Below are 14,419 nucleotides of genomic sequence, written 5' to 3'. Positions count from 1 at the left end.
AGCTTTTCATTGCTGTTTTAATAGTATGACGATGTGACTTTCTTTATTTTATGTTAAGCGCTGCTGACAAAGCAAAAGACCCTACAGACGATGTCGGGATGATGACCCGGAACACAGAGCAGCCTACTTTCATCGATCCATTTCACAAACCGTGTATCTTTATTTGGGTCACAGGTGAACGGGAGCCTGTCCCAGCTGAATTTGGGCAATTTTGGACAGGTTGCCACATATTCGCAGAACACATATACTATAGAAAAACACGCATTCACACTTTCTGGTCTCCCAGGATCCACTCATCAACATGACAAAACATCGTGGGGTTTTATTTGTATCAAATTGAACCATACAGTATCACTTGTAAATATGCGTATGGAGTGTCGAGGGTAAATTCACGTGAGTTCTTGCAGCCACAAGATTTCTTCTTCATCAAAGCACGAGCCACTAATCAATCTTTAGCTGCCTGTCAAGCTGCTGATGACTCATGAAGGGCTTAAGGTAAATAAACCCTCCCACTACGGAAAGTCACGACCCCCCCATATGCATCCCTTGTGTCATGTAATATAATGGAACAAGAAGTCATATAATATAAGCATAAAATATTTTTAAAAAATGATTGTATTGTGTAACTGAGCCAAATACAGAATAATTTTTCACCTTACATTACGTAATATACCGCAATAACAGTCAGTAGTATTTTCGACAATATTAAAAATATGGAAATTCACAACAAATTATTACGAAAGTGGTTTTCTATAGGTCCGCTGCTCTATCATATTTTTTACCTTTGTTCACATTTTCACATCAGTGTCATTCTTCCACTGTCTGAAAATGGGCATGGATATACAATTTGTAGTGGTTCATAATCAGCTGTTAACCCTCTGTGCCAATAACTTCAATTTAAAAAAGCATAAAAATGTTGCGATTGAAAAACAAGTGTAAAAAAAATTATTATATTTGTACCGAAAAAGTATTGAAACATGACACATACATGAGAGAGAGAGAGAGAGATTAAGCAGCAATTAATGTTGATTTATATTCATAGATGGGTGACTGTTATGAGACTGTGAAATAGTTTTTCAGAAAGCCACCGTTGTCATGGAATGACGTGGCTGTGTGTCTAAGATAAAGAGAGGACTTACTGCACTTTTCTTTGTCGTCTGGCAAGTTTTTGGTGTGTTTTTATATCTGTGAATACAAAAAGAATGATAAGCAATCCCAATGTATCGTTATCAAACACAAGGCATTTTAATCTTGTATAAATATATTTTCCACAGTTACGAAATGACTAAAAAGTGTGACCATTACGCCAACTCGTGTCGAGGATCCACACACTTATCTCCTCTGTTGCTTTAAGCTGATGTGTCATTGGGTTTCCTTTTCTGTAAACAAACTGCAGTGTCGGAAATGTCTGTCAAATACAGCCTTCCTGATGACTTCCTCAAATACCAATGCACAACTATAAGAAGAATACAAGGTTTTTATGCCCTATCTGTGAGACAATACCTGAAAGAAAAGAAAAGAAGAACCTCAACAATATGGACCATGTTCACAATGCCACTTATCTGAATTGAGACTTGATTTTAGCGAAGCAGTCACTCTGGAGCAGCTGAAGAAAACCAAAGCTCATGTGGCAGAATTTGCCTTTATGGAAGAGTGGCAAGAAAAAAAAAGGCATTGTCGTAAGAAAGCCATAAGATACATTTGGCATGTTGGGACGTCCAAACATGTGGAAGAAGATGAGACCAAATGAGACCAAAGCTTACATTTTTTTGGCCGAGTTTGAAGTCCGCAATAATAACCTATGTGGAAAAATCATTGCTACAAAACATGAGCCAGAGGGAAATTACAATGATTACAATGAAAACGCAATAAATGGACTGTGATATGGCGAAAGAAGACAGTAATTCGGTTTCATTCAGGGTTCTGTTCACATTCTATATAGCTTGTATACCGCACATCCTGGACTGATGACCAGTCAATCTCGGGACGCATAAAGACAAACAGCCACTCACTCACTCACACACACACACGCACACACCCGCACGCACACCCCAACAGGTCATTTAAAGTCTAGTTAACCTAACAGCATTTTTTGATACATTTCTAAGGAAGTTGGAGTTTCTACAGTCATATTGCAGTAAATTACAACTCTAAAATGCAGGTTTTGAATCACGCTCCTTGTATAAATCTTTTTTTTTTAAACATAATCCCCAAGTATTCACAAAATGTGACCCGAGTGTTCAACCCATCACAAAGGTAAACACAGCAAGCCCACAAAATGTGTGACACGAGTGAGCAATGGGCAGCTTTCCAAGGCCTGTAAAGCAGCTGGGGGTTCGAGAGCACATCACAAATGAGTGATGTAAATTTGTAGAGGGAATTCAACCCGAGGCCTTTTGGTCCTAGTCTAACTGCATTTTTTAACCAATCAAGCACAAATCATCACACAAGCATGAACACTGACTTGACAACTGTTGTGAGGAAAAACTCCAACAATAGACTAACAAAAGGAAGAAATCTTCAGCTTACAGCTGCACAAGCAAGTGGGGTCCATTACAATACCCGAAACAAAGGAAGGTATTTTTAATATTTTGACTCTCAAGTACATGAATAATGACACTTGGAATGGAAGCAAAAACCTTACGTGTTTTACACTGCTGCAAACTCTAATAAACAAACAAACAAATAAAGAAGTAAATATATTAGTAATACGTTAGCTCTCAGTCCTTATTTGATTTTATTACACTTTCTGCTTGCTCGTCAACACTATTTTTGGCCACATACCAGCAGCATCGTCTGTGATTTTTTTTTTTTTCAATCTTTTTAATGCATATGCATATAATGCAGAACCACCAACTCGTATTTGCTTTTCCTAGTCAGGATGCCCCAAAAAATTATCAGGCCAACTCTTTTTGGCCTTCTTCCCTTACCTTGCCTGCAAGCTGAATTCTCTGCATTTTTGTGCGTTCACAAAACTCCAACAATCCATTTTGTCCCGAGCCCGCTGATCGGACCATAACAACAGTGTTTTTGGTGGCGGCACATGCGGCTGTGACAAAAACCTTTCTTGGGTGACAATCAGCTTGATTGGAAAATTAACGTGATGTTATTAAAGACAGTCCTTATCCGCACATTTGTATTGCAAATACAGCAACTATCACTCAACGCCATGATGGTATCTGTGGCAATTATCCAGGTAACAGGACTTAGCTGGTCAAAATGCCGGTGACGAAGTCCATTGCCGGCTTTGGCTAAAACAAAAGTGCAGTCGGCATGCACAAGTTACCGCATCACCCAGTCGGCACGAATTATTGTCCTGAATGTTCCGCCTTTCCCGAGCAGATCACATTGGAGCAGTCCCAGATTGATACTCATTTGAGTGATTCATGTTTCAATCTGGCTCTTTCCAATTTACTTCTTCCCACCACTGTGCAGGAAATGAGAATGCTGCTAACATTTTTATTAGTCTCTTTTTTGGAAAATAAGTGCTAGATTGGTCTGGAAAGTTACAAAATATATTGCGAAAACGCTAGGCAGACCTGAGGTGTCCCCTGGGCCATATATTGTCCCTGTTCTGTGTTTGCGAGATTAGGAATATAACATGAAATTTCTCCTTTGTCCAGAAATTGGAAAATGATGCAATCTGGTGGGAAATATAAAGCCAGAAACATTCAAAGGTTGAGTCACAAATGAAACCAAGTGACTAAATTTCTATGACACAATCCAGTAAATAACAAGGATTTAAAAAAATAAATAAATGAATCTCGTTTTAACTGGCTATCATGGGACGAGGATGAAAGGATGTAAATAGTATTTTATTTGTATTTAAAATGCTGAAGTTGAATTGACTCGGACAAAAATCTCCACCCTTGCATGACATTACATTAAAACAGCTAAATTCATTCATATCAACAAAGCTTGGTGGACTCAAATGGCCAGAAGCAGAGAACTCAAACAAAGACAGTTAAAGTCACTCTGACAGTGTCATTATCACTTATAATAATAGTAGCATTATAAAGAAAGTTATTGTTTAAAAAGAGGCCAATAAGTAAGTGTAAAAACAACATTAATTAATTACTTAAAACCATTTCTTTTGCCTGCAATTGACCTTACAACTTTATAATTATTTTGTTAAATGTTTGACCCACACTCAGCTTGTACTGTACCCTTCATTGCTCCAAAAAATTCGAATAAAAAATTGCAATGTAGTAAAGCAAAAAGCAGGCATATTGCATGCAGCCATAATTGTGATTCTTATTTTTAGTTAAAGAAAGTTTCAACAACTAAATTAATTATCTTGTGTTTATTTATTCTATTCAGAATTGCTTCATAAGTGTTCCCTTCAAATGTGCAGGTGATTATGTTGCTTGTGTACATAAATGTGACTGCATAACAGCTTTTGCTTTACTGTTGAAGTACGAACTGCCACTGCATCGACTTCCACGCTGCTTCACCACGCACACGCATTCACGTTTCCTTCTTGTCACACTAGACCAGTCCCTTGCCACCACCACCACCTCCTCCTCCCTCTTTGAATCATAACACCCTTGACATGACAACAAACACATATGAGCATGTGCTGGTTTTACTGTCGGGTAATTCATTATGAAATCGAACAACATAAGGAAGATACTCTTTAGCAGGATACAAGTGCTTTGCGTGTTTTGGATATGTTGCAAGCTTGTGACTGGCACTCATCTTTCACAAGATGGTAAGACAGAATCGAAATCATGAATGATGTAAAATATTGTGTGACCATCTCAAAGCTACAATTTTTGGGGCAGATATTTTCCTCCTGCAGGGAGAAGATGACCCAAAATGTTTCTCAAGGACAGAAGAGGATTTCACCTGCTTCTTTGAAACCACAGACAATGGGACTTATGATTTGTTCTACAACATTGGCGAGTATGTTGCATAGAAGACATCAATTTTTGTGTCAAAGAACTACCTGTTCGGTATTATAAAAAAATGTTGAATATAAAAAAGCTTTTTCTTAATACAACTAATAACTTTTTCTTTATGTTGCTCGTTTTCATCTTGAAGCTTGTTTTGATAGGAAATGCTATAAAATTTTCCACAACTACTGTGACGATATGATTCGAATAAAAATAAATTGCAGCAATTTTGTATGTCATCACGTTCAAGGAAAGGCGAGAAAAGGTGTGAATTGATGTCCCTGAGAACAAAAGAAGGAACATTGTTCCACATCTGCTCGTTTCCTTATTTGGATGTCATGACGTATGTGGATGTACACCTCCAAGTGGTGGAGCGCAACAACAACACCAGAATCTACAATCGCATCATCAATGTGGAAGACCACAGTAAGACCAGTATTTCCTCAACTCATCTGTTTAATGCCTAATCAATCCAGTTCATGTTGCCCATTCGAGGATCGTCCGTGTGTTATTATCACACAACAGTTTGCAGGCTTGGACAGGTTTGGTTAGAAATGAAAAAGAATATTTTTGTTGCCAAGTTGTATACACTGTGGTGACTCCAAATTTGAAATCTTTACATAAACTCTTGTGGATTCTGAACTGTTCTGTTTTCTCTGACTCCACTTGGCCGTTAGTTCTCCTGGATGCTCCCTTTAATGTGTCTTTACACCACAATGGCAAACCTGGACAGCTGCAGGTTTCATGCCTCACAAATGTGCCAAAATACTGGGAGGACAAACTACAATATAGGATCCGATACATCTCCAAGGGGCTTGGAGGGAGGACCAAAGAGGTATTGAAATGATTTAGAAACATCAACATTTAAATGCACAAGTAGTCGTCGGTTTGCCAATCAAGTGTGAAATTACACAACCAAGTCAATTTGTTGTTAATCTATCTCCGCAAAAGTGTCCATGAGCGGGCTGTTCGAAATGTTTTCAGATTGTGACATCATAGTTAGGTTAATTTGCAGAATAAAGCCGCCACACAGTTTATCCATCCATGATATTCTGGCAGACTATACAGAAGCATTATCATGTCGAAGCCTAAAGGTAAGCAGAGCTGCAGTGTCAGCACAGACTACTGTTTGCTTAAATGATCAGTGTTAAGTTTGCAAAACAGCAGATACTCAACTATTCAGTCACGTTGTTGAGTGGCTCATTTGCATGAGACAGAACTTCCTCTCCAAACTTGTGCAGTCGCAACCGCGTATGTTAAGTGTGCTATTATCATTTTGGTGTTGTCACAAAATAATTCAGGGAACTGTTTTAAAATTATGACAACAAAAGCACAATGCACATTATTCCTCATAAATTATGTTTTCTGTAATTGTAATTGTAACTAACAAAAAATATCTACATGGTATCAAGTATTGCACAAAGGACAATGAGTTTTCTAAATCCCCAACTCTAAATTGTTTGTTTGTTCCTACAGCGGATTGATAAATGGGATGGCTCAGTGGTGTCTCTCGTGCCTGGAGAAGAAGTCCAAATCCAGATTGCAGTCAAGTGCGCCAATATTGAGAGTGCCGGACACTGGAGCCACTGGTCAGACCCCGTGAGAGATGTGGTGCCACAAAGTGCAGGTGTGTAGATAGATGAGAATCACAGCTGTGAGTGGTATCCTATGACGGCAATTGATTGAAGTGCTTGAAAACAATTTGCTGATAATTACAAACAAAATAATATGTTTGGATGTGACCATTGGTTGACCTTACACTGAAAGAAAATGGTGTAGAATTTACTTAACTTTATTCTGTCACGTGGTTGCACAAAATAAAATTATCTGAATCCAGATACATTTTTTTAAGTAGATGTATGGTATACTAAATTCATCTGACGTTTTTTTAAGTAGATGTCTATCTTAAAAAATGTATTTGGAGCCACATGATTTCATTTAGTGCAACCACTTGACGAGTAAATTCAACAACTACTTTTCATTGTAGCTACATTTGAATTTTTGTGGTGGATCCTATCTCTTTCAAAATTTGTGGAAGTGAAAATCTGGGCACAATTTCTGAATCAGGCAGAGGTCAGACAAAGAATATGTACCACACAAAAAGTTGACAGGCAGCTGCACACCCTTTTGCCCTGGATGTGAAAATTGCCTTTTATTGGAACCCATTGTTCACATTTAGTCATCAGTTTAAATAAACAAATAAATAAATAAATAGGCAGCAAGGCGGCCAATGGCCTCACAGTTCTGAGGTGCGGGGTTCAATTCCGGTGCCGGCCTTCCTGTGTGCCGTTTGCATGTTCTTCCCATCCCTGCGTGGCTCTTTTTCTATTATTTGATCGTTTGAGTTACCCAATTTATTTGACTGTGTTGCGTAAGCAAAAATAAGAGCTAAATATACCCTACTGTGTTTCCTCTTAATTTTATTAATTACTTTGGGTGATGGGGGCCCTCATTTTTTTGGGCAGAGCACTTTTCCCAAAATGTCTGCATGTGCCTGGACCTATTTTAAATTCTTCATCGTACCTCTTTCAACCTGTCTTAAATCCGTATAATTCTTTAAAACATAAACATTGGTAGAGAATTCCCCAGGGCAGATTAATTGTTCTACAATGTTTTGATTTGGTGTTGCAATCATTCAAAAGTAAGCCTCTTCTCTTTACAGATGACATTTCACTAATGTGCCACTCCTCTGATCTGCAAACAATCACCTGTCGGTGGAACGACAGCAGATTCACCCAATCAAATGTTTGCAAACTGTTCAATACGATGCATCTCAGGTAGCAATTTAATCAGTCAGTCAAAACATGCATACAAAATGAAGTCTTTTAGACCAAAGCGAATACTGATGTTCAACGTGCTTTTCTGATATTTGACATGAAATAAAATATCTTTCAGCGAGTCTTTGGGAAGGACTGATTGGACAGAATGTCTGCCTGACAACAACTTGACTGACCAGTGCAGTTTTCAGGGAGATGAGTCCAAGAAAGTCAGAGTCAAACTCAGCACCGCTGCAGTTCCACTCAGCAGGACGTTTTACTCCCACGAGTTCACGTTGAAAAACATCAGTGAGTGAATTTCAATTTTGGTTTTCATTTTATTGATCAGTCTTATGTGAAGATAATGGAATATTTTTTTCCCTTTTGGCTATTTTCGTAGCACTTAGATTGCAATGTAAAGAAAATGTTTAGGCGAATAGATCATACGCTTTCCAGGAAATGTAGACATTGTAGGAGACATTTCACAAAAGATTTTCATATAATTTCATGTGTATGTTGCTACAAATAAATAAAAATGGTTTAAAACTTTTGCAGTTAGCCACATATTCTGTCACTTTTAACAGACAGTGACACACATCAAAGTTGTTAATTATAATATCCATGATTTCGCCCAAATTGTCTATAAGTGTATCTATACTGTATATGGTGAGTTTGTATAGTGATGTGTGCACCTTTTGATTTCAGTTAAAACAAAACCACCAGCTGATCTGAGAGGATTACTGGAGAAAGATAAGTTGTGCCTGAAGTGGGACGCTCCTCTCATGACGCTGTCATCCCATCTGCAATACGAAGTTGGCTACCAAATCAGAGAGAGCAAAGCATGGCTGGTAAGATGAAATGCTTGTATTTTTGAAAGCCAGATGGGGTTCGTCACCTCAGCCATTAACATAAATTAACTCTGTTTCCATTGGGGGGGGTTTTGTTTGAAAACAAGAAGTCAAGAAAGATAGTTTGTTTACAGCATTACAGTGTAACCTCATTTTACAAAGTTGTGATTGATTCAATGCCCAGTGAATTAAATTACCTTGAGAATATTCACGGGCAAAGCCTAAATCTGATGATCAGGAACTTTTGCCCGGTAATAAACTCAATATGTTTCAGTGTACCTAATATTGTGATTACAATGCCTGAAGGAAATTCTGGTGTCCAATACATGTAATCAATGACGCAAATGTTAGCAAAAATCTTTGTCAGACTTGATCGTAAAATGGCTCTAAAAGATTGGATATTGTGAAAGTTATACAGTATATCATTTTAAATTACAATAGTGTGCAAATTATTAAGTTTGCACAAAAAGGTCTGTGCATTTTATTTGCAATATCATTGTAATGGATTAACAGAGCTGGGCAGTCCGTCTCTGGGCCCGGAACCGTCCTTACCCTCTGGCCTGGCCGGATGCCCATTTTTGTGGCGGGAGGCGGGAGGCGAAAATTTTCCAATATATGGAAGGATGGAATTTTTATCAGCTGGACTTTTAAATGAATGCAATAAATTGCATTCTTATAAAGATTGCATTGATTTATTCAATTCCCACTGAATAATGAAGCCACATCAATAAATATTTTGTCAGTTGATTTCCCCAAAAGGCCCAGCAACTGGCACATGTCTGGAGGTTCCCCCAAATATCCGGTACAGAGTGAAGGTTAGAACCAAACCTAATGGATCCTTTTATTCTGGACACTGGAGTGAATGGTCCGACGTTCTCACTGGAAAAACCCCTGCTGACATAGGTAAGCTCTGCCTGCTACAACATGGCCTGTGATGTATTTATTCATTTTTCTTAGTGAGCATCAATTGCCCCAAATAAAAAAACTTTATACACCAATACTATACCGTGATTTGACTTTTACAGACACTTTGCTCATGACTTGCATCCCTGCCACTCTGCTTGTAATTGCGGTTATCCTCCTCTCTTTGGGCTTCACTTACTTCCGGTAAGACATTTTCCCATCCAGTATGAATTTCAATGTGATATTCAGTCCTAAAGTCAATATAACAATGATCTAGTACCATATGTGCATTTATCATGATGTCATCCATAGCAAGCTCAAACAATGTTTTTGGCCGCCGGTCCCGAACCTTGACAAAGTCCTTCAAGGTTTTCTGACTGACATCAACTTGCAGAAATGGGTAATGTGGCCATTTATGTTTGTGCTTTGTTTGAATATTCTACTCTGTAAAACTACATGCTTTGAGAAAGACACAGCATTTTTTTATCCTCAAACCACAGGACCCTCCAATTACTGCAAAGCAACACTTGGAAGAAGTGCCCTCTTCTGTTGTGGAGGTCATGTCACAGGATGAGGTCTCAGGATTGGTTAAAGCCCACCGGGAATCTACTCTGCGTCCATCGTCAGAGCAAGGATACAACATCGGAGACCAGGAAGAGGGAAACCCTAGAACAGAACTTAAAATGTTTCCAGACTATGTGACTCTGAACAGAGAGAGTGTCATTATTTGTTCAACAGGAAACAAGTATGTCGGTGAGCAGCTTGGCGAGATAAGATGTCCAGCGGTAGAAGGAGAGCTTCTTTTAAATACATGTCACTATTTCTGTGTCTCTGATTGCTTAAACACCAACTTCCTAAACCATTCCTACTTGCCTCTTTCCAAGCCTGCATTCAGGGCCCATGACAAAGACACTGGCCTAACGGGACCCGGAAACCTCTATACTAATTTACCCTGCAGCTAAATTTATCCCCACAACAAGTGAAGCATATGGCTGCTGTACAAGATCCACAGAGTGCATATCTGAGCTCGCTGTAAAACAGTTCCTTCAAAAAGTATTCACCCGTGTCAGTTTTCAAATCGAAAACAAAACATGTGCATCAGCACATAAGAGGCAGTTGAATAGACTTTGACTGGGGTTGCAACCTTATGTGTTCTTGAGTCAACTTGGCGAAGTTTCGTTCGATTTCCGGCTCCTCTCTAATGACGTCCGATTGGATGTACAACACATTCCAGATCTCTAAAATGACCTGAGCTCTTGCTGTTCAGCTCAGACAGTGTGCTTGGGATTGTTCTGTTTAAAAGTAAGGCCCATTCCACAGAATTGTCTTTCTCTGGCTCAAAGTGGGCTTTCATTGAACAATGGCTTCCTTATGATTTACAGTTTGGCATTATCCATCATTGGCGAGAGGCTGGAGAGATTGTGTTCTGTCTCAAACACATCTGAAAAAGTACAACCCAGGGACCACTTGCGGCCCACCCACAGTCTGACTGGCCCTCACAGGGACCATCATGTCAAAGTAATTTTTTTTCAATTTTATGTGCACACATATAGACGCTTGTACAAGCAAGGTAGCAAGCAAAGGCAACGACCTAGCAATGTTTTCACTATATTTAGAAAGTTTTATGACCCCCCGAGTCGTTTTTCCAAAGAACAGACTCTCATAAAGTGGTCTGAATGTTAACCACGTTCTTATTTTCTGCACAGTAGGGAGACGAGGGCCAATAGCATTTGGCCTGATAATACTGTATGTAATCCTACAGTTACATCCACCCTATTACATGTATTAGTCGTCATCAATGTATCATTAGTCCTCACTGTCAATATTAGGTAATATTATACTTTCCATTTATCTTTATACTGTATTTGTGAGTCGTGACTAGGAATGGCAATGTGAGTTGGTGGTTGGTGCAAAAAACAAATGTTTTAATGACCACTTCTAATTTATAATTATATTTATTATAATTATAACAAAACATATTATGCCTTAACGCAATGTGTGTGTGTGTGTGTGTTTTTTTAATAATTTAAAAAGAATATAGACAAACTTGAGGTAGGCATGTCCGTTGTAGTCCACTTTCTGCCACCAAATTGTGAGGTGTGCCTGCAAACATGCCAGAATGCCCAGCGCGGTCTTCCAAATTTCCCAACACAGTAAACTGGACCTGAAATGAAAATGTGCCCTTCTACACCAAGTGCACGTGCACCTGTCTATGAAGATAGGTCCAAAATTACCAAATGATTGATTTGAAGCAAGGATATATTTCTATTTTACTATTACAGTATATACTGTGTGGTGTTTCAATACACTGTAAAAAATAAAATAAAATAGATAAACAAAGACAACATTTGTTTTTTTTTAACGTGTTTGTGGCATCCAAATGCCTGGATGCACTACTTCCAATGTATGGGCATGCTCCTTATGAGCCAACGGATGTTCTCCTCCCAGACCTGGGTTGGTAACCTTAGCTGTACTTTTGCTGATTATCAGAAATCATTGATATATAATATGAACAATCTAAGCACCAAACCTTAGGGAACTCCATGACTTATTTCAGTGGGTTCGATTTTATGTTGTTTAACTGCTCATACTCTGTCATCTAGGTAACTTTTTATCCATTTATATGCCAAACCTCAGATACTATATTCCTCTATTTTTTTCCATTAATAGATTACGATCTATGGTGGAGCTTTTTTTAAATCGATGAAAACGCCAAGAGTAAATTCTTTTTCATCTACACTAGTAGCAATTTCTTCCACAAGTTGTGTTACTGTCATAGAGGTGGATCCTTTTTTTTTTCTCAAGGCATATTGATTCTCACTTAAAAGATTGTGCTTTTTGATAAAGATGAAGAGTCTGCTTGGAAAAAAGCAAATCTCAAATTTTTGTGAACTGTGGCAGAGTTGATATTGGTCTGTGGTTTGTGAAAAGATGTTTCTCTCCATTTTTATATATCGGAATAACTTTTGCTGTTTTTATTTTCGATGGGAAGATACCAGTTTTGAAGGACAGGTTACAAATGTATGTGAATGGTTGTCCTATGTGTTCTATAATATTTTTTTTATTAAAATCATATTGATGTTAAAACAGTCAGTGGATTTTTTTATAATTCTTTTCACATTTATTATTTCTATATCATTTACAGTTCTGAGGAACATAGTATGGTAATTATTTTTAACACGTTTATTTCATATTTATTTATTGGCTCTGGAATTTCTTTGCTAATTTACTACCAATTCGAACAAAATAATTATTGAATGTATTAGTTACATCTGTTATTTTATAAATGACTATTTGTATGTTATGTTAAGTTATTTATTATATAATTTATTATTCTCTATCTGGAGGAGAAAGACGAACATCAGTGGCTAGCTGTAGGTTATTTTGTAGCTTTGGATTTTCCCCTCCTATTTCTCCTTCCACAAAGGGGCACAAAGCAGTCCTACGTTTATTTTCTAAACCATTTTACCTCCACGGCTGCGTTTGTTGTTTGCAGCCGCTAGAGAGAGCCAGCTGATTGCAAAACACCAATTGCCGGACATTAATAACATTGCTCAACATTTTCTTTGTAATTTTTGATGGACGAAACGAAAGTTTTTTTTTTTATTTATATGGTTTTTGGTTTTGTGCTGATTCCAAATCTGCCCCCATTTTACCCTAAGCAAATAAGGTGAGGAAATAATAACAATAATATATTTAGTAGTATTTATTAATTTAGGTTTAGATTAAGCAACGGGGATTTTTTTTTTCCTGATACCGTATTAATTACAACACGTTAAAATCCATATTATGCAAGCCTGTATAGGTCAAACTTAAAAAACGAAGATTAAAGAAAAAATGAGTCCGTTTCACAAATCAGCTTTAGTGAAAATTTGCTTTGTTTAGCCTAAAATGAAGTTTTATTGAAAACTCAAAGTATGACTTTCACGCGACCTATTTTGTGAAACGCCCCCCTGATCTGCTAGGGGGGAGTATTTTTTTAAATCAGTCATAAAAATATATTTTGAGACACAAAGCAATTGCTAAAATTTGTTGCTGACTAGTGTAATGTCATATTACTAGTATCGTGTTTTATTTGCTACTGATGCTGTTGCCATTGTGTAGTTGTGGATTTATGTATTTTATCGTTTGACTATTATAGATTAGACTAAAAATAGATAACCAATATTGAAATATGCAGTCATTAAGTGCTTCTCTGAAAGTAACAATTAATGCATTAATGATCTTTGTTTTAATCATCAACAACTTCCCCCATTGTGCATTCAGTAAATTTAAACCAAGTGGCTGTTTCATTGAAGCCAAATACCGTACGTGGCGCATTTCTACTGTTTTCAATTTCTTACCGCTAGATGGCAGCAGTCTGTTTATATTGGATTACATCGACCGCTCTACTATAGTCACAGCATTGATGGTAAAAAAAAAAACTAAAATAAAAAACAACTCAGTTGAATGCTAAGTTACTTTATTATGTAAATTCGTCAGATGAAATGCTATAATTTAGAAACTAAAATAGCAGTAACATACCAGTCACAACCTTCATTGAAACCAAAACATCTGGGTTGTAATATAAATAATTCCAACAAAGAACAGTAGATTTGTGTATTAAAAAAAGTTACATGAATCTTGAGGTCAACAAATTAAGTAGTTATCTCACTGTGTACACCATTGGTAACAGAGAAACAAAATAAATGACGTAACGATAAACCCTTTAATTTGAATCAGCAGGGAAAAGATTATAGTGAGGAGGTACAGAATGTCAATTTCAACCAAAATAATTACCTATCAAAATAATTAATACAGAACTTAATACAGATCAAAAACATGCAACTGAGACTGCACCCTTTAATATGGTGCGCCCCATGGTCATGAAACTACAGTAGCTTGGATCATAAATAATAATATTGCCTTTATTAGTCCCACAATGGGGAAATTCGAGATTCGAACCGAGGCCTCCTGGGGAGACTGGGTCCTGAACGCGGCGCCTTAGACCACTCGGCCATCCTGGCAGCCAAAATGA

The 14,419-nt window shown here is 37.6% G+C and overlaps 1 protein-coding gene across 1 annotated transcript; it reads left to right on the top strand.

Annotated features, from left to right (window-relative positions):
- Positions 1-4,551: 4,551 nt before the first annotated feature.
- mpl (MPL proto-oncogene, thrombopoietin receptor) lies at positions 4,552-10,931 on the top strand. Its single transcript, XM_088313290.1, has 12 exons — positions 4,552-4,711; positions 4,785-4,905; positions 5,146-5,321; positions 5,573-5,730; positions 6,372-6,522; positions 7,558-7,672; positions 7,791-7,960; positions 8,357-8,499; positions 9,243-9,402; positions 9,525-9,606; positions 9,715-9,802; positions 9,903-10,931. Exons 1-12 carry the CDS (start codon positions 4,606-4,608, stop codon positions 10,362-10,364), a joined length of 1,932 nt encoding a protein of 643 aa, XP_088169416.1. The 5' UTR covers positions 4,552-4,605; the 3' UTR covers positions 10,365-10,931.
- The last annotated feature ends 3,488 nt before the right edge of the window (positions 10,932-14,419 follow it).

Source organism: Idiotropiscis lumnitzeri, chromosome 13, assembly GCF_059441095.1.
Source record: "Idiotropiscis lumnitzeri isolate Australia: NSW breed Sydney's pygmy pipehorse chromosome 13, RoL_Ilum_1.0, whole genome shotgun sequence".
NCBI lineage: Eukaryota > Metazoa > Chordata > Actinopteri > Syngnathiformes > Syngnathidae > Idiotropiscis > Idiotropiscis lumnitzeri.
This window is presented reverse-complemented; position numbering and strand designations above follow the sequence as displayed.